Source organism: Dunckerocampus dactyliophorus, chromosome 6 (genome assembly GCF_027744805.1).
Source record: "Dunckerocampus dactyliophorus isolate RoL2022-P2 chromosome 6, RoL_Ddac_1.1, whole genome shotgun sequence".
Classification (NCBI taxonomy): domain Eukaryota; kingdom Metazoa; phylum Chordata; class Actinopteri; order Syngnathiformes; family Syngnathidae; genus Dunckerocampus; species Dunckerocampus dactyliophorus.
This window is the reverse complement of record NC_072824.1, coordinates 6180120-6199276: the sequence shown is the minus strand read 5'-3', so window position 1 is coordinate 6199276 and position 19157 is coordinate 6180120. Positions and strand designations below refer to the sequence as shown.

The following is a 19157-nucleotide window of genomic DNA, read 5'->3' as shown; positions in this document are numbered from 1 at the left end:
CTGATCTTGTGTTCCCGAAGTGTAGTCTGGAAAGCACCAAAATAGTTCAAAACTCTAGTATCGACAGCAGACCTCAGACCTCAGACCTCCAAGTACGTCCTTTCCACTCAAAAAATAAATGTTTTTCTGAACTTATTCATGCCATATGCTGAATTGGCGTTTGTTTTTGTAAAATTGATTTGGTTGAGAGGGTCACAAGGTGGATTAGTGGTTAGCATTTTGGCCACGCAGTCAGAAGATCTGGAAGATTCATATCTCCGTTTGGGCATCTCTGTGTGGTGTTTGCATGTTATCCCCGTGTGTGTGTGCGTGGGTTTTCTCTGGCTTCCTCCCACATTCCAAAAACATGCATGTTAGGTTTATTGGAGCCTCTTAAGTTGTCCACAGGTACGAATGTGAGTGGGAAAGGTTGTCTATATGTGCCCTGCGATTAGCTTGCGACCAATCCAGGATGGTGTACCCCGCCTCTCGCCTGAAGTCAGCTGGGATAGGCTCCAGCATACCCCATGACCTTAGTGAGGACAAGCGGCATAGAAAATGAATGACTGATTTGGTTGAGCTTTTAACGCACGTTCTTCTGGTCAGATATTAATACAAGCGTAGCAGTTACCACGGCAACACAAATGCAACAGCGCCTTGTTCACGTTGACAACCCTTAAGCTGATTTTTGTCAAATCCACATTGTCTCCAGATTGACTTAATGACATCTAAAGAGCAACTAAAGTTGGGTTTAGTTCTTACATTACTGATTCATGTCATACTCGTTCTTTTGGCACCCTTCAGTTTGCTTACTAAACATAGATGGAATACACTAAATGAAAACATTTTATAACGTTTTGACTCCACCTAATGGAAATGCTTTAACGTAAAGATTTGCTGCCAATGTAACCATTAAAGAAGAAGAAAGGAGGATCCTAGAAGGACACGTTGATGTTCTCTGTGGTGTCATTTTGAAGGCTTCCGTTAGCTTAGCTTGAGCGCACACGAGAGACGGGACAAAGTGGTTTTGTCAGCACTGGACCACGGGGACGGCGCACACTTGCTGTCAGCGCTGTCAGCTTGGAGACCACCATGACAGGAGGTGTCACTCTGACACACACAAATAAAAACAAAAACTACAATTCCTCCTTGCAGTTAGCAGGAGAGAGAGCGTTTATAAGACATTTGTGAGCGTGCGTCTAAAAATAACCTCCGGTGAAGGAAGAAAAGAGCGTTTTAACGTGAATGGTGTCTTGATCATCGGCATCACGTCCACTTTCATTTCCCGTTCAGTCGCTTCCTCTGTGCCTATTTTCTTTTTTTTTCTTTCAAGGCTTTTCTCCGTGTTTGGTTTCATCTCTGCGGAGCTTTTAGCTTGGCACTACCAGCCTCAGGGGCCTCCCGCTCCTCTCACAGCCTGCCGTCCTTCGCCGTACATAAGCTGGACTGGGTGACTCCCGCCTTTTTAACGCGGCGCATTCATCTGTCGCAGGGCTGCGTCACGGCCGGGGTCAGCTGACCTTCAGCGACGGGACGTGCTACACGGGACAGTTTGAGAACGGACTCTTTCACGGCTGCGGCGTGCTGGTCTTCGCCGACGGATCCAGGTCTGCTCCATCTCATGTCATTTTTCACCTTCTCAGAGTGTGACAAGATACTTTAATAGTATGTTATTGTGTTGTGACAGTTTAACTAAGTGACTGCAGTCTACTGTTTATGCTTCCTTTGCTAGGTATGAAGGAGACTTTGTGCAGGGGAAGTTTCAAGGCGCCGGCGTCTTCACTCGTTTCGACGGGATGAGATTTGAGGGCGATTTTAAAAGCGGATGTGTGGAAGGCTACGGTAAGACAATTCTGTAATGTCGTCATAAAACCACTGCTGCGTCTCAATTGCCCTTCTTGCATACTTAGATTTAGTCTGTGCATTGACGGACACTTACCACCCACAATAGACGCCATCTTGGCGACGTAGCAGAAGGGGAGGGACTACCAAACAAAAAAGCGACAGCGTAATCTCAGCCTCATTCAAGACCTCGAAATGTCTGAAATTCAGGCAAATATTGAAATGTTGTTGATCACGTGTCCTATTTTTAACTCTAACTTTCACACGTCCTTTGGCTAACAGTTAGCGCGATGCAGCCCATCAAACATTTTTGCATTCTGACCACAGTGCAGACACAGACACCACCCTCCACCCTGTCTTCATGGTCACCATCCTGGTGTAAAAGTGGGAGATGAGAGTCAGGATGTAACAGATTTAACTTGTCGTATCGAAGAGTGCTTTAAAGGTCATCCCTTAAACACATACTGGGGGGCGTGTAGAGCACCTCCCCACGTGTATGTAAACAGGTTCCAAAATGTTGTACGCCGCGGGGAACTTGAGCAGTTTCATTTCACTCTGTGTGTTTCAGCAACTTGGTGTAGAGCCATGTCGTCATACAAGGAGCGATTCAATTTCAAAATGGCAGATGACATTGACATTGATTATAGTCAGGAATCGGGCTGTCTTCGACTCGGGATTTTCATAGTCGAATCTGATTTGTTAGAGTTTGTCCATAGTCAACTGTTGGAGATGAAATTCTCCACAACCTCCTAAAGGTCAAAGGACCACTTTGGAAAATTAATTAAGCCAGTTTCACCTCCCCCTTGCGTGCTCTTTAATCTCCAGTTATGAAAAGGAAGAAAGACTGTCACACCAAATTAGATTTTTTTCCAAATTTATTGAAGAATAAGTCAGACATAATAATTGAAAAATAGTCAGAATAGTTTCCGCAGTCTACAGGTACCTGGACCCCGTTTCATTCACCTGCACCCATCTCCTGGCTGAATGAAAGAGAGTGTCCTCCCGATCGTCCCATAGTCATTTTTATACTTGTTTGCTCAGACCATTGGCGCCAGTCCCTCCAATGATAACGTTCTCCTGAATTTCTTGACGAAGCTTGTGACACCAGCAGATGATAGCTGGCTCCTTCGCTGTCCCAATAAGACTTACTGTACTTGTTGACATAAACATAACATTCTTTTCCTCAGCCTATGTCAAGATAGCTTTGTCTACATTCTGGCTGTTTAACCTTTGACACACCTAAACAGATGTTCACCTACTCTGCTAATTATTTAATAAAGCATTATTTCTATAAGTTACTTGTAATCATTCACTAAGTTATTAGACCAATTGATTAAACAGTTGTATCTATACTGTACTTATTTTAAATCACTCAACAATAATTCAATCAATAAACATCAATGCAAACAGTTATTCTAAAATCTACTTGTAATAATTATTTACCCACTCAGTAAATAAATTATTTCCTACAAAATGTACTGAGCTATAGTTGTAGCTAGGGCTGGGCAATATGGAGCAAAACTCATATCCCAATATATTTATTTTGAATATCGATATATTTTTTTTCCACAGAGTGATTTCTTAGGGCATTCAATCGATGCAACTGGACTGTTCAGTCCAGACCTTCTTTAGCATCCCATTCAGATGTAATGATGGTTATGGACCCATCTGCAAACAAGGTGGCTGTACCTTGTTTATTTAATAGTCTTTTAGTAAAGGATGAAAGGACAGCATTGTACACACGTGGACAAAATAATTGGTACCCTTCGTTCAATGAAAGAAAAACTCACAATGGTCACAGAAATAACTTGAATCTGAAAAAAGTAATAATAAAAAAAAATTCTATGAAATTTAACCAATGAACATCAGACATTGCTTTTCAACCATGCTTCAACAGAATTATTGAAAAAAATAAACTCATGAAACAGGCCTGGACAAAAATGATGGTACCCCCAGAAAATAAAAATGAAAATAATGTGACCAAAGGGACGTGTTAATTCAAAGTGTGTCCACTAACAGGTGTCTACAACCTTGGAATCAGTCAGTGGGCCTATAGATATAACATGGTGTGTACCACACTCAACATGGACCAGAGGAAGCAAAGAAAAAAATTGTCTCAGGACATTAGAAAGAAAATAATGGCCAAGCATGTTGAAGGTAAAGGCTATAAGACCATCTCCAAGCAGCTTGATGTTCCTGTGACAACAGTTGCACATATTATTCAGAAATGTAAGATCCATGAGACTGTAGCCAACTTCCCTGGTTGTGGCCGCAGGAGGAAAATTGATGACAAATCAAAGAGACGGATAATACAAATGGTAACAAAAGAGCCCAGAAAAACTTCTAAAGAGATTAAAAGTGAACTTCAAGCTCAAGGAACATCAGTGTCAGATCGCACCATCCGTCGCTGTTTGAGCCACAGTGGACTTGATGGGAGAAGACCAAGGAGGACACCACTGTTGAAAACAAGTCATAAAAAAGCCAGACTGGACTTTGCCAGACTACATGTTGACAAGCCACACAGCTTCTGGGAGAATGTCCTATGGACAGATGAGGAAAAAAATGAACTTTTTGGCAAGGCACATCAGCTCTATGTTCACAGACGAAAAAAAGAAGCATATCAACAAAAGAACACTGTCCCTACTGTGAAACATGGAGGCTCTATTATGTTCTGGGGCTGCTTTGCTGCATCTGGCACAGGGTGTCTTGAATCTGTGCAGGGTACAATGAAAACTCAACACTATCAAGGGATTCTCATTCTCAGTCGCAGGTCATGGGTCTTACAACAGGACAGTGACCCAAAACACAGCTAAAAACACCCAAGAATGGCTCAGAGGACAACACTGGACTATTCTAAAGTGGCCTTCTATGAGCCCTGACCTTAATCCTATTGAGCATCTTTGGAAGGAGCTGAAACATGCCGTCTGGAAAAGACATCCTTCAAGCCTGAGACAACTGGAGCAGTTTGCTCATGAGGAGTGGGCCAAAATACCTACTGAGAGGTGCAAAAGTCTCACTGACAGTTACAGGAATCGTTTGATTGCAGTGATTGCCTCAAAAGGTTGTGCAACAAAGTATCAAGTTATGGGGTACCATCATTTTTGTCCAGGCCTGTTTCATGACTTTATTTTTTTCAATAATTCTGTTGAAGCATGGTTGAAAAGCAATGTCTGATGTTCATTGGTTAAATTTCATAGAATTGTTTTTATTATTACTTTTTTCAGATTCAAGTTATTTCTGTGACCATTGTGAGTTTTTCGTTCATTGAACGAAGGGTACCAACTATTTTGTCCACGTGTGTATGTGGGAGAAAGGTGGCATACACCAGATTGTTCATCTGGGTATGGGATGTCCTGTCTTTGGAGTGTACCAACCACTGTCTCAAGGTGTTAGCAGGTTTAAAGTGTACTGGTATGTTGTGTTTGTTAAAATCCTTTTGAGTTTCTCTGAAATACCTGAGACATACAGGATGAGTTTCTCTGAAATACCTGAGACATACGGGATGGCAATGTTATTACCTCTGTTACTCTTTCCTTCCTCATCCACCTTGCTTTTGCTCCCTCTGGAACGAGATGCACTTTTCACAAACGACAGGTTTTGAGGGCATCCCTCAGGTGCTTATGTTCTTTCTCTTTGGCCTGCGGGCTGGTGGGAACATTATCAACTCTGTGTTGTAGGGTTCTGATAACACCCAGTGTGTGTTCCAGTGTGTGTGGGTTTTCTGTAAACACCAACATGGAGTCCCCTGTCGTCGGCAATGTGAAAATCACAGTCCAAAAAAGCCAACTTATTGTATTTGACATCCTCACGTGAGAACTAGACATTTTCGTCCACTGAGTTAATGTGCTCGGTGAAGGCTAGCACTTCTTGGCTTCTAAATTTGACCCATGTGTCATCCACATATCTGTACCAGTGACTCTGTGTTGTTCCCTTAAAGGAGTTCAGAGCCCTCCTTTCCATGTCCTCCATGTAGAGGTTGGTCACAATAGGGGATGCTGGTGACCCCATGGCGCAACTGTGCTTTTGTCTGTAAAAGGTTTCCATTACATCCTGGGTTGGAATACATGTGAACAGGGAGGTGACGTTGAATGAAACCATAGTTTCATTTTTAGGCCAAAGGCCAAAGAGAAAGACCATAAGCACCTGAGGGATCCCCTCAAAACCTGTGGTTACCCCAGCTGGTCGTTTGTGAAAAGTGCATCTCGTTCCAGAAGGAACAAAAGCAAGATGGATGAGGAAGGAAAGAGTAACAGACGTAATAACATTGTCATCCCGTATGTCTCAGGTCTATCAGAGAAACTCAAAAGGACTTTAACAAACACAACATACCAGTACACTTCAAACCTGCTAACACCTTGAGACAGAGGTTGGTACACCCCAAAGACAGGACACCCAGAAGAACAATCTGGTGTATGCAGTCCAGTGCAGTGATTTTTACATTCGGGAAGCCAAGCCAGCGCATGGCACAACACAGACAGGCTAACTCTTCGGGTCAAGGTCTGCAGCCTACCAGCACCTCAAAGATAAAGAGCACTCTTTTGACGACAAAAATGTGCACATTTTGGAGAGAAAAGAAGGATGGTTTGAAAGAGGAGTGAGGGAAGCCATCTACGATAACGTAGAGAAACCATCTCTGAACAGAGGGGGCGGAGGGTCTACGACACCACCTTTCTCCTACATACAATGCTGTCCTTTCATCCTGTCCTAAAAGACTCAGTCATTTAGCTCCCAAGAAATACAACAAGGCATAGCCACCTTGTTTGCAGATGGGTCCATAACCACGAGGCTAACGAAGGTGATACCACCCAAACGACCATCATTGGCGGGCAGAGGGCCCTCTCCAATGTATCCTAGCTATCATCGTTTGCGGTACAAATAAGGTACAAATAAGTGTTGATAACGGTACAACTAAGTGAATGGAAAATAAGAGTGATTGAAACTCATTTCACCAATTGTGGTGTATGTGCGAAATGGTGTAAGTTCACACATCCACAGAAATCACCAATCGCAGCTTGTTTTCAAACGAGAGGTAATTCCTTCTATGCTGCAGTGAGTAAAAACCTCACTGCACATCGCCTACCACTTCAGTGACCTCAAGAATTCTGTGTTGTACGAACCACCTCTCCATGGAACGAAGATGCAGAGTCACCACTCAACAGCCGTTACAAATGATCCTGAGCGAAACAAACCCTTTTGACTCGGATGGAGAAGACATAAACCTTCAGCCAAGTTCGGACTCAGAGTCGTCTTCAGGTTAGTTTCCCAAACATCCTATTTACTTTTTTATGACTATCTTTTATTTAGGAAGACATTTCATGTATTGGGAGGGTTTCAGAACGTAACCCCCGCCAGGGACCACTGTACTAGAATTATTATTAGCATCTATGAATGCATTGATGATATCGTTTGACTTTCCCATTGCTAATAATTTGAATTTGTTCATGCTGCAGATGTGGAGACTACTCATCTGCCAAATAAGAAAGCTCGGTTGGGGACTGCGCTCCGACAGAGATGGCGAAAGATGACACAGTGTGGCATGAAGAACAGCTGGGGACACGTCTCCATTTCACCCCAGCAGAACCATACGCCGCAGATGGAGAGCCAACGGCTAAGGCCACGACAAGTGTCTTGAGTCGCCTTCAGAGCTTCCTCTGTTTCATCACTCTTGACACTCTTTGTGACATTCAAGAATGGACTATTCAGCATGCACAGCAAACGGAGCTGGTGGATTGGTTCATGGAAATCCCTGAACTAATGGCATTTATTGCTGTCCTCATCTTGCGGGAGGTGATGAAACTTCCATCACTCCACGATAGCTGGTCAACGAAAATGGGAAACCCACGGATCATTGAAATTGTCTCGAAACCGCTACCAAGACATGGATGGTGGATCCTCCATTTCACGTGGTTATCAACTGTCAAGTTCTTTAGGACTTTCACCAGCCTTAACTTGAGAAGGCCGAGAAGATTGCAGAGGACGCTTTATCAACTCAACTCCAGTTGATTTTCTTGAGTTTTATTTCACTTCAACTTTTATTCACACTTGAACTATTTACTGAAGCACAGGTTAGGTTGATAACCTTAGAATCAGAGAGGAATAGCATCATTAGAATAGAATCAGTTTGTAACTTAGGAACAACAATAGCCGTCACATACCAGTGGTCTCTCTTGTAGTTACTTCTAAAAGCATTAAGAGGACTGTCCGAGTAGTTCCTGACTTGTTTGTGAAGGTCCTTTTGGCCTTTTTGTCGCCCTCAAGTGCCACATGCCTTTTAACTTCCTCGAGATCTTCAGGCGACAGATTTGATAGGAATTTTTTCAGTTCACTGTTGGTGGTGGGGTTGGGTCTCTTTCCTCCTCTCGCGATCCTTTTCCTTTCTTCGGCAGAGGAAGTAATGATGGTCCATTGCGCACTCCCTGTTGTTACAGAGAAACGTTTTTTCACACCGCTCCCCGACGTTGTGGCATGTCAGACACAGTTCGCAGGCACCTAAATCTGCGACGGCCATCCTTTTTTCATGAAGACCAAGGCCCTTAAACTTCCTACAGAGGAAGATCTTGTCTTGATGTCGCTCTTCCCCGCACACGAGACAGGCGCCTTCAGGGTCCCTTAGTGAGGTTGATGCCTTGGTAACCGCTAGTTTTTTCTCAGCGGAGAGATTGTGTTTCCCCAAGCAATGCATATACATATTGCGATGTATTTGTTCAAGAAGACTTTCTTGGTCCTTTAGAAATGCTAATAACTTGTTGAATTGGTTGGAGGTTGTAACACCATTTTCCGGTAGCCTCTGAAATTTTAGCCAATCCCTCAGTATGTAATTGGGTTGTTTGCTTTCTACTGATACTACGTTGAGTGTGTTTTCTGCTGCAGCAGGATTTCCCAATTCCGGTAAATCTGTCAGGATCTTTTCTACCTTCCTGATGAGTTCAATGACTTGCCTTGGGTTGTCTTCCTTTACTGGGTGCAGTCCTTGCAGTTCTTTTAGGACTTCAATAACAATGGGCCTCGTTCATGAAACGTTTTTACGCACAAATGTGTTCGTAAAGCCTTCTTACGAAGATTTTTGGCATTCACGAAACGTGTTCTTAACTCATAGTTCTTAGATCTAAGAACAAATTCTACGAACGCTCAGGAGGACTCTTACGCACAAGCAAAGCTTGCACTTTCAATGCGCAATCGCCCTCATGATGGATTTTGCAATCTGATCCCAAAAATATAGTGCAAATAAAATATCCCAACAATTATTTATCATCAAAACAACTAAAATATACTCCACTGATAAATACATATTCAAATCCCAATTCATTCATCCATTTCCCTACCTCAATCGCAAACGGTATCACTCAATTAATATCCAAGTAATCTCAGATTCTGAATGTTGTTGCAAGTTTCCCTGGAGGTACGCACGACTCCTACAGTTTCCGAAATTCCTCCGTTGGAATGCGCCTGAGTCATGGCGCAGCATGCGACGGATGGTTAATTGGTGCGTAAAATGTTAATTTCTTGCCTTTTGCATGTTGTTATGTGGCCATTAACTTATTTTACAGGTGATCGAGGCTATGCCCTGGCACCTTGGCTCATGACACCATTGAATAATCCTCAGACCCCACAAGAACAAATGTACAACCAAAAGCACACACGTACACGCTCCTGCGTGGAGCGCACCATCGGTATACTCAAGGGACGCTGGATGTGTTTGGACACTGCAGGTGGAAGGCTGCTCTACAAACCAGAAAAGGTAAGTTTTGTAGTATTTAATATTAGGTTATAGTTTATTTATGCTTTAGAATGGCAAAAAAATAAGAGGCAAACATTCTGATTCTTTGTGAAGGCTCTCATTAATCCAGGAATTCTCCATTGCAAATATGTTTTATTTGGTCAACTGGATAAATGATTCTCTGTTGTTGCAGGTGTGCAGGATCATAATGGCCTGCTGCGTCTTGCATAACATCACAATGAAACGTGGTGTGTCTATTGCGCACGTAGCACCCCCAGATGAGGACATGCGCCCCCAGCCACGTCTTGAGCCAGAGCACGGGGCTGCTGTATTAATTAGACAGCGTCTAATCAAATGTAACCACAGAAAAAATACATTGTCACACACAAACTATGTACTTTGATGTTATTTTTCCATCATGATTGTGTAAATATTTTCTAGAGTTTCCGAAATGGTTTGGTTCATGATTGATGGCCCACCTCCCGTTTCCTCCAGATCCCTCCGGTGCAGTCCAATCTTTTTTTTTGACTCTGATTTTAAGTCAAACCACTTCTTTTTAACCTCTGCGGTGGCGCGTTTCTCCGTGGAAACGGCATTTATGTTTCCTGCAATGGTGCTCTATGCCGACTCTTTTTGGATGGCCTGATGACCGGTGGATACACGTGAAAATAAGGTGGCCTTGTGTTCGGTCACTCCTTGTAAAAGCACCTCTATTTCAGTACAATTGAAGTTTATCTTTTGTTTGTTGTCCAGCTGCTCCTCAGTCTTGCCCTTGCGCTTTGGCATCTTGGCCTCTAGCTGCCTGTTGCGCACGGCACATTTTTGCCCTTATATAGGAAATAATAGGCGGTGACCTATGCAAATTAGGCCTCACATGCACGTGCATCCCGGTTGGCATTCATCAACCTAAGAACACCGGTGCGAACGATTATCCCTACTTAAGAACGTGTCGTGAATGTGGCGCAGTTTCCAACCAGCGCCTTCTTAAGTACACTTCTTAAGAAGACTTTTAAGAAGATGTTCGTGAATGAGGCCTAATGTTTGTTTTGTTCCCAAACTTGTCTCCCAAGACTCTGAATATCTCTTTATCAGTATTGTAAGATGTCAGCCTTAACTCTTATTATCCTCTCGTCTATACTGTCTATCAAGCAAGCCTTCAAGACTTCAGCGGATCCATGAGGATTTGCTTGTCTTTGAAGAGATTCCCAATCTTTCTTCCATCTGTAGTATTCTCTGCTGCACCCACTGAAGACAGGTAGACGAGTCGTTTTAATTTTTACGGCCTGGATTTGAGCATGTTGCTGTCCTTGTACTGGTCTTTCTTCTGCCTCCGGTACGTAAAACAGGCTTGCCCTGAATTCCAATTGGTTGCTGATTTCTTGGAGGGTTCTGGTCCTAGTTTTTGTTACCTCCAAATCCTATTTGGGTACCCACGGTTCCCACTTGCCGATGGCCTGCCACGCTTCCGCGACCAGTTTTTTGCTTACAATCAATTGCTCTTTAAAGCCCTCTTAGACTAATGTTATCTGGGGTTAGCCTTTTTAACGAAGTCGCAGCCATCTTCAGCCCGTCTGGACTAGCTTTTCAGTTTCAGTGTACCTTGCGTTGATCACCTCCATCACTTCTTCCAACTGACCCATGAGCTCTGTAGTTTCTTTCCCATCAGCCGTCTCAGCTTCAACGAGCCCAGTCTCATAATTTCCTTTCGCTTCCATTGCTTTACAATAATCCCCATAGAGTAGGGGAATTTCCATTCGGATATCGTTTTCCGGTATTTTCCTTGCTCGTTTGTGGATACGGTTCAGTCTCTTTGTGAAGGAGCCTTTAGCAGTAGCCCACTGCTTCTTGAGTCTGAAGGTGGATCCTCCATTTCATGTGGTTATCAACTGTCAAGTTCTTTAGGACTTTCACCAGACTTAACTTGAGAAGGCCGAGAAGATTGCAGAGGACGCTTTATCAACTCAACTCCAGTAGATTTTCTTGAGTTTTATTTCACACTTCAACTATTTGCAGGAGCACAGGTTAGGTTGATAACCTTAGAATCAGAGAGGAATAGCATCATTAGAATAGAATCACTTTGTAACTTAGGAACAACAATAGCCGTCACATACCAGTGGTCTCTTCAGTCTTTTCTTGTTACAATCATTTGAGTAGTTGTGACAAAGACACTTTGTTTACTTTGTACAACCCCTAAGTATTAGTAATGTGTAATAATGTGTGTCATAGGTCTGTCACATAAGTATTGAAATTCATCACAATTGCCACATAAGTTCTAAACGATCAGCATCATAGTTGTCATAGGAATTGTCATGTTCTTTGATAGATACACGTACAGTCATGTGACACTTATTTTAACAATAGTCTCAAATAAGCCAAATTTGACAAAACAACGCCACACCTACGCTTTGATGACCGGTTCACGCGCAGCGAGCGCGCAGAAACTGATAAGTTTGCTGCAATTTCCGCTGTGTGGGAATCGTTTGTCACCAACTGCATCAAACCCTACAGCCCTGGTCGACACATCACCATTGCTGAACAGCTTTACCCATCGAAGACTCGCTGCTGTTTCCTGCAGTGCAGTGCAACAAAACCTGACATTGGCATCAAGTTTTGCGTGGCTTGTGACTTGAAATCCAAGTACTGTCACCACGGACAATTTCTTCACATCGCTGTCACTTGCGCGACGACTGCTTAGTCGTAAAAGCACCATCCTCAGATTCACCGGGAAATTCCAGCCAAACAGATGGACCACAGTGAGTTCACCACACAGGCATGTTGCACATCTTTTATTCATCAACACCTCTAAGTGTGTCAGTGTGTGTAAAAGTGCTATGAAAATATCAGTTTATCTTATCTTTACCTTATTTATTAGGTGTTTTCAACCACTGGTGCTACACTGACCGTGTATGTGCCGAAACAGAAGAACGTCTACGTCCTTAGCAGCATGCGCTGCGTGGTTGAGACTGAGGACAGCAATAAAAGGAATCCAAACACAGTCGTCATGTACAACACTACAAAGTGTGGCGTGGATGTCATGGACCAGATGTTGCGGGAGTACAGTGTGCGTGCAGGAACACAGAGATGGCCAGTCGCCGTGTTCTACAATATGAGATTGACATGCCGGCACTGAATTCACATGTGCTTTATCAAGCATGCAGGAGACACGGGCGGACTTCCTGGTGGATTTGCAGGAGAGTTGCCCAACTCTTACGTTGCTGCGAAGAATGCATGCAAGGAAGAACTGCTTCCACAATGTCCCACACCTAGCCCTGGGAAAAGGATGATCAATGCAAGGACGATCGCGCAACTGGACTATGTGCTGACTGTGGCAAATATACATGTGGTAATACATGTGGCAGTGCCGGGTGAGTGGGTGCTGAAATGCCAGTCACACACACACACACACACAGTACCTGAATTGTAAATATGTTTTTATTTTGTTTTATTACTTTTTGACTATTTTGTATTATGTTTCTAACAAAAATAAAAAGCATTGGAAACAAATCAGAGCTGTTCTCATGTCAACGCTCCTCAATAAATCTCATCAAGAAAAGAAAAAAAACAATGTGTGTTGATCTTCTAACACGGCAAAGTGATCACGCAACACAAGTTTCCTTCAAGTGGCTCAGCATGTCCATTCTTGCGGTGCGCCAGTAAGTGCCTCATTCACAGAACAAAAGTGTCTGTTTGAGCTAACGATAGGGGATTAGTGTAAAGCGTTCAGGTCAAAAAGACCTCTGGGCTCCCGGCGGCTTTACTGGGTCTTGCACCAGGCTCTCAGACTAGAGCTGTCCTATCTAGTCCGACTGGTGTGTGTCCCACCTAGTCTTTGAGCATGAACTGATGAAGCCAGCTCGGATTACTGTACCGCCACCCCCACGACACAAAGTCTTCTCTCCAAAAATGTCCCAAAATTTGCTTAAAACTCTTGTGACGTTTACAGGTGATTGCACAGAAACCAATATGGCGGCAGGCGTCCTTGCAGGATGTCTTACTGGTATGACGTCACAGCTCGAGGGGCTACCGAGCATCGGGGGTGTCTTTCAAGTTGATTATCTGGAGAATTAATTGACTTATGACTTGACTTTCTATGAAATTTACAAAAATGTGTGATATTTCCTCACTTTATTCACGTTTAAGAATTTTGGAAGACCTTTAAAAAGGACTCTGTGTGTGGTGCAGGACTGTTAACGTTCATGGACGGCGGCGGCGGCAGCCACGAGGGAGTGTTTGAGAGCGGCCAGCTGACGAGGAGGGACGGCAGCCAGGGGGCGGTCCAGAGGGCGCAGGCAGCCGCCACCAAGGCCCGCGCCCTGGCCATGTGACCCAGAGGACAGCAGCAGCCTCAAGGACACGCCTCCATCTCGTCTGTTTCTTTGACGACCGCCTTATGAGCGTACCGTTTGACGTTCTTTTTCTTTCTTCCTGTTGTTTGTCAAGTGGAGGGCTGAGTCACTGATTCCGGATCAGCTGGGTCCAAACACAGTGGTGCTTAACCTGGTCCCGGGTCCACTGACCTGAGACGAGTCATCTACTCAAAAGTGCATTCAGACGCCATTTCAGCGTCGAAGGACGACACGACACACAGAATCATGCCGCTGCCGCGACCTTTCCACTTTCAAACAGAACAACGTAGGTTACAACACGACGCTTGCAACATTGTTGTTGTTGTTGCCATGATTCTGAGGCTGGTGCATGAGGGGGTCCTTACATTTTGGCCAGGATCTGTATTAAAGTGCAGAACATGACACCAGAATCAGAATGGCAGCAGCCGACTGTTGGTTACCCTCCAAGAACCAAGAAGTAGTCTGCTAAGGAACAAACACAAATACGACGCTCCTCTAGTTTTCTTGGGCCTTGGTGGAGGTCTTCACGCCATTGGATGACACTGTAGTTTTATTTTATCAGGATAGCACTGATAAAACAGCTTTGATACACTCCTGTAGGGCACTGATGTTGAGAACGTTCAAAATGTACACTTATAAATCCATGCAGCGTTGTAACTTCCTGTCCTGAACGCTCACCATGACAACCACGGCCTGCTCTTTCCTTGAAAACGCTAACGTCAACCTTCAACCTTGAAATGACCAAAGCCGACATCTGACATCTTATTGGTGCTCCGGAGGCAGGCCAGTCACGTGGTGGTGGTGGTGGTGGGGGGCGGGGCTTAGCCTGGCCGCTTGCTGTCGTCGTCGCGATTCACTCGGTGCCCTTTCAGCATCTTCTGATCCCAGATCAGCGTCACCCTTGCCATCCTCAGTGCCAACCGCGCAGTGCCAACCAATCTCAGCTGCTCCAGGATCTGTGACTTTCTCCTTATCTGTATGGGGGAGGGGGCACATCATCACATGATGAGTGCAATGAGTTAGTGTGGATGGAGGTGTTATTTCAAAATAAGATGCAAGTGATAATCCGAGGTCGTCAAGTGCAACACTTGTGACTGGATAAGGTGTTTGGGGTCTTTTTAAACAGCAGATGTCTTATTTTAGGACGCACAACCCCCCCCACCCACCGCCAGCACATTTTGATCTCTGTGCATTGTGCAAGCGTTGAAGTCACTTTGAGTGTTTGTGTTGTGAAGCCAACGAGGCGTGTGATGAGCTGTAACCAACACGCCATGTGCATGTCACACATGGACTGTGCGTGTGTGCGTGCGCGCGTGCGTGTTAAATAGTAAACAGTCAATTGTCAGTCATGTGATTATCTGAAGCTGCCATTAATTTGGAGAAGGGGGAGGGGATGGGGGCATTTTAATTGGCTGTTAGCTGTTAGTCGTTTTTCACGTGCACTTAAACAATGTGTCAGTCCACTTGTGTGTATTGTTGTTTTTGTTGTGTGTGTTACACAGTCGAGGCTCACCAAACCCTTTAAAAGCGCCTTAAAGCCATTTGAAACGTTGTCATGTGACATTAGCATTAGAGTCATGTGACGCACAACGATGTCGCACACACACAACTTTGAGTGTGAAAACAAGGAATCCTCCATTTTACATCGCTAATGGGAAAAAGAAACAGTTGCTGGATGTTTGCGATCACCTAAGATGAGTTGTGTCGCGCTAATCGTGAGCTTGGAGGACCAGTCGCTCTTTTTAGGGAAACGCATCAAATTTTTTTGCTGCGCAGAACAAAAGGAGATCATTGATAGCGAGCTAACACTAAGATCAGCATGGGGGAGTTTATGCTAATGTGCTAACTGGCTGCCAGCGTACGTATACGTAATCCCTCGTTTATCCTGGTTACTTGCTTCCAGGTCCGGCCCAATAAATGTATTTCTGCGATATAGCAGTCAATATTAATAAATTGAATATTTTCATAGCATGCAGCATGACAACGTGCTGATGTTATGTTTAACATTAGAGACCCGTAGACGTGAAATAACACCCCATAGTCACCTTTACACTCCAGTTATTCTCTGATTACATCACATTGCACAACTCTTATGCTGCAGGGACTCGAGACAGCCACAAGATAGCGAGCTAGCAAGCTATCGAGCTAAACAGTTAGCCCCAAATTTATTTCTTCTAAATGTAAGAAGCCAAAAATTTACCATTTCCACACGGGATGGGAGGATAATTGTAATGTAATGTAAGGTAATGTCTAGGGATGCTCCAATCAGGGTTTATGCTGCCGATCATCCATGAGTGAAATCGGCCGATACCGATACTAATACCGACCACATGGTTTAAGTGTACATTTTTAAATGTACTATTGGCTATATGATATGAAAGGGGAACCATAAAACCACATTCATTTAGACAAAAACATACTTGACTTACTTTTTGGAGAGAACAAATATCACTGGTGAAACGGGACACCTTCTTTAAAGAGACTTGGGATGCAGTCGGCAAACCCGGTATCCTCCACCGCCGACTAAGGCCGGCCTTCCGGTCCGATGAATTCAACCACCTTACGGGCTGTCCGCCTTAGACCTGTGACTGCCACGCAGAAAAGGGCGAGTGTCCAGCGTTGGCCACATGAGCTGCCGCACGACCGATGATCACATCGCGAGTCGCGAAAAATAACACCCATGTAGTCACCTTAACATTCCTATTACCCAATATAGTAGATATAATCAGAGAAAGTAAGCCATTTAAGACAGTTCACCTTGTAGGGGAGCAGAATCAGTGGCGGACAGGAAGTAACGTTGAGGGTTTAGAGTTGAGGTGCAGCTTGTTGTGGGCTATGGCCACAACAGGAACTCGTGTTATTATTAAGATTATTATTATGTTGTTATTGTGCCTGTTGTGAGATCATTTAAACCTGCAATAAAAGCCTGTTGTTCTGGCAATCAAGTCTGGTGCTTGTCTCGCCAAACAATTACTGACACCTAGTGACCAATGTGGAATGATACGTTCACAAGTTGAATGGTGGTCTTTATGGCTTATTCTCTATTTGTATTTTAGTTCATTTAGCCATTTTTGTGATTAAAAATGCTTAATTTGGGCAAAAAATAAGTAAAGTTTGGTTAAGTTTGTATATATTTTGACAAATAGCCATAATAATAATAATGGCAGTAGTCAGTGATGAAACAGCGATCATTTATGAAGTGATTTTTGAAAACCCGCAATAGAGTGAGGGAGTGATGTTGGAATCGTGCTGTAGCGAGGGATGACTGTATATTTCTTTTGTTGGAATAGGAGGTGTTTAAAAAGTGTGATTCGCATGCTAGCATCCTTCACACGTTCTGCTTGGCTATCATGCTACGCTAACGTGTACAATGTGCGATGCTAAAGTTGTTTGTTTTTGTTTAAAAGATTAGCATTCATGCTAACCAGTGCTACGAATACATTATACTTCCTCTGCCAAAGTAAGCAACCAAAACGTAATCACATTATGTTGGAAAATGATCAAAACACGATTTGAAAACATGCAAACGAGCGTTTGCTAAATGCTCAAACATTTTCCGTAATTTAAAAAGAACGCTTTGAGTGTCGATCGAGTGCCCGAACAAAACAAAACAAGAAAACCTTTGACTGTGCTTGGAATCCTTGAATCGCTGCCAGGATCTTCAAAGAAAATACCTGCAAATCCTTTCAGCCCTCAAAAAGAAATGTGATTTGCAAGAGAAGGAAGAAGAGGTTCTTGTGAAGAGACAGAAAGGAAGGAGTGATGCTAACATGAGCCCAAAGGGGGCAAAGGTCGGGCTATGGCATCAAATATTAACCCGTGTCAAGGTTTCACTCTGAGGAGCTCACGTTGGTCCTGATGTCTTTACAGCATCCAGGGAGGGTGTCCTCAAAGTCTGCACACAAAAAACACATATCATACAAATACATCTTTTCTCCTTTTTAATGCCATTTATTCATTTTAATAAGTCAGACCTTGATTTTCAAACACCCCAGTTTTTTTCCTACACTGTCATTACGGGTGTGTTTGCCCTGTAAATCCATCATCATACGTGAGCAGATTTGTTAGCTGTCCTGCCCAGCCATTGGGCCAGACAGTATTGCTGATCTAGATGCAGATTTTCTCTACCAGGGAAAAGTGTAAGGTACACTTTACCTGTTCTATACATTTTATTTGACTTTATTTGATGCTTAAAATTTGGAGCGGATGGACAGGAGCAGGAGGAGATAGAGAAGAAGAGAAAAGAAGACTGAGGGGGGAGCGCGGGGACAATAGAGAGAGAGACAACACCAGCAAGAACAATAACAAAGCAATATGTTGTCATATGAATATTCATTATTGGGGAGTACCTGGAAACTGCGTTTAATACGTGTGTTGAAATATTTATTTTGTTAATATTTTGGGTGTGAGATTAGTTGGATTGACATTATTTCCTGTGGGAAAAATCGCTTTGTTTTTTGTCGGCCCTCAATATTAATCTGAATATTTGAGTATTATTTAATTAGAATTTTTGAAACAGTAATTATATTTGATTAATTAATAACATGAAATGTTTTTGGGTTTTTTTGCATAATGTATGTAAAAGATATGTGTATTTGATATGTCTGGACATGAGGGACAGCTTGTAGTGTTAAAATATGGAGAAGATGACCTTGGTAAAGTTGGGTTAAAAAGCTGCATCGCGACGTGTTGCACCTCTTAACAGTTGACATTCACGCTAGTCAACGTCCCAGAATGAGCCGGGACACACCTTGTATTGACATCGCCAGCGTGTAAGTCCACATGATCCTAAAGTCACATTTTTGGATAGAATATTGACAAACCCACACAATCTAGGAATAATCTCATCAAAAATAAAAGAAGATGCATGAAACCAAAGTGGCTCTTTCTTTTCTGCTTTTTTTCTTTTCTATTGTTGCTTTTGTGGGGCCGAGTTGTGTGTGTGTGTGTGTGTGTGTGTGTGTGTTGGGGGTTCTCCCAACAATGACGCACACACACACGTGCACGTAGAGCAGGAGGCACAGAGAGGGATTTTGAAGTGTGTCCACACACACACTGGCTGCTCTATAGTGATGATTTGTGGAGCTGTGCTGTCAGCCCCCCCCTTGTCGCCCTCCCCCACTGCGCTGTCACTAAAATAGCTTTAAGGTGTGTTTAGGTTGGACTTTAACCCCTGCGCACATTGCGTTTCCCTGGCAACTGTCCAGAGTTGCCTTAATTTGTATCATCTCAATCCCAAGTGCGGCAGCAGTTTAGCCTCATCACGGAGCCTG

General features: G+C 43.6%; 1 protein-coding gene across 4 annotated transcripts in view; it reads left to right on the top strand.

Annotated features, from left to right (window-relative positions):
* LOC129183121 (MORN repeat-containing protein 4-like) overlaps positions 1-19157 on the top strand; it is a 41174-nt gene that overhangs the window by 12014 nt on the left and 10003 nt on the right. Inside the window, exons 3-7 of one of the 4 annotated variants that reach the window (XR_008570749.1) lie at positions 1472-1586; positions 1712-1821; positions 9369-9559; positions 9732-12291; positions 12411-13194. Coding sequence is in view for 2 of the 4 variants with exons in the window: in XM_054780011.1 (XP_054635986.1) it covers positions 1472-1586; positions 1712-1821; positions 9369-9559; positions 9732-9941 (626 nt within the window). In the remaining 2 variants the exon portion in view is untranslated. Of the gene's footprint in view, positions 1-1471; positions 1587-1711; positions 1822-9368; positions 9560-9731; positions 13195-13720; positions 18745-19157 lie in introns of those variants that run through there. The other 3 variants (XM_054780011.1, XR_008570750.1, XM_054780012.1) reach the window with 3 other exon arrangements.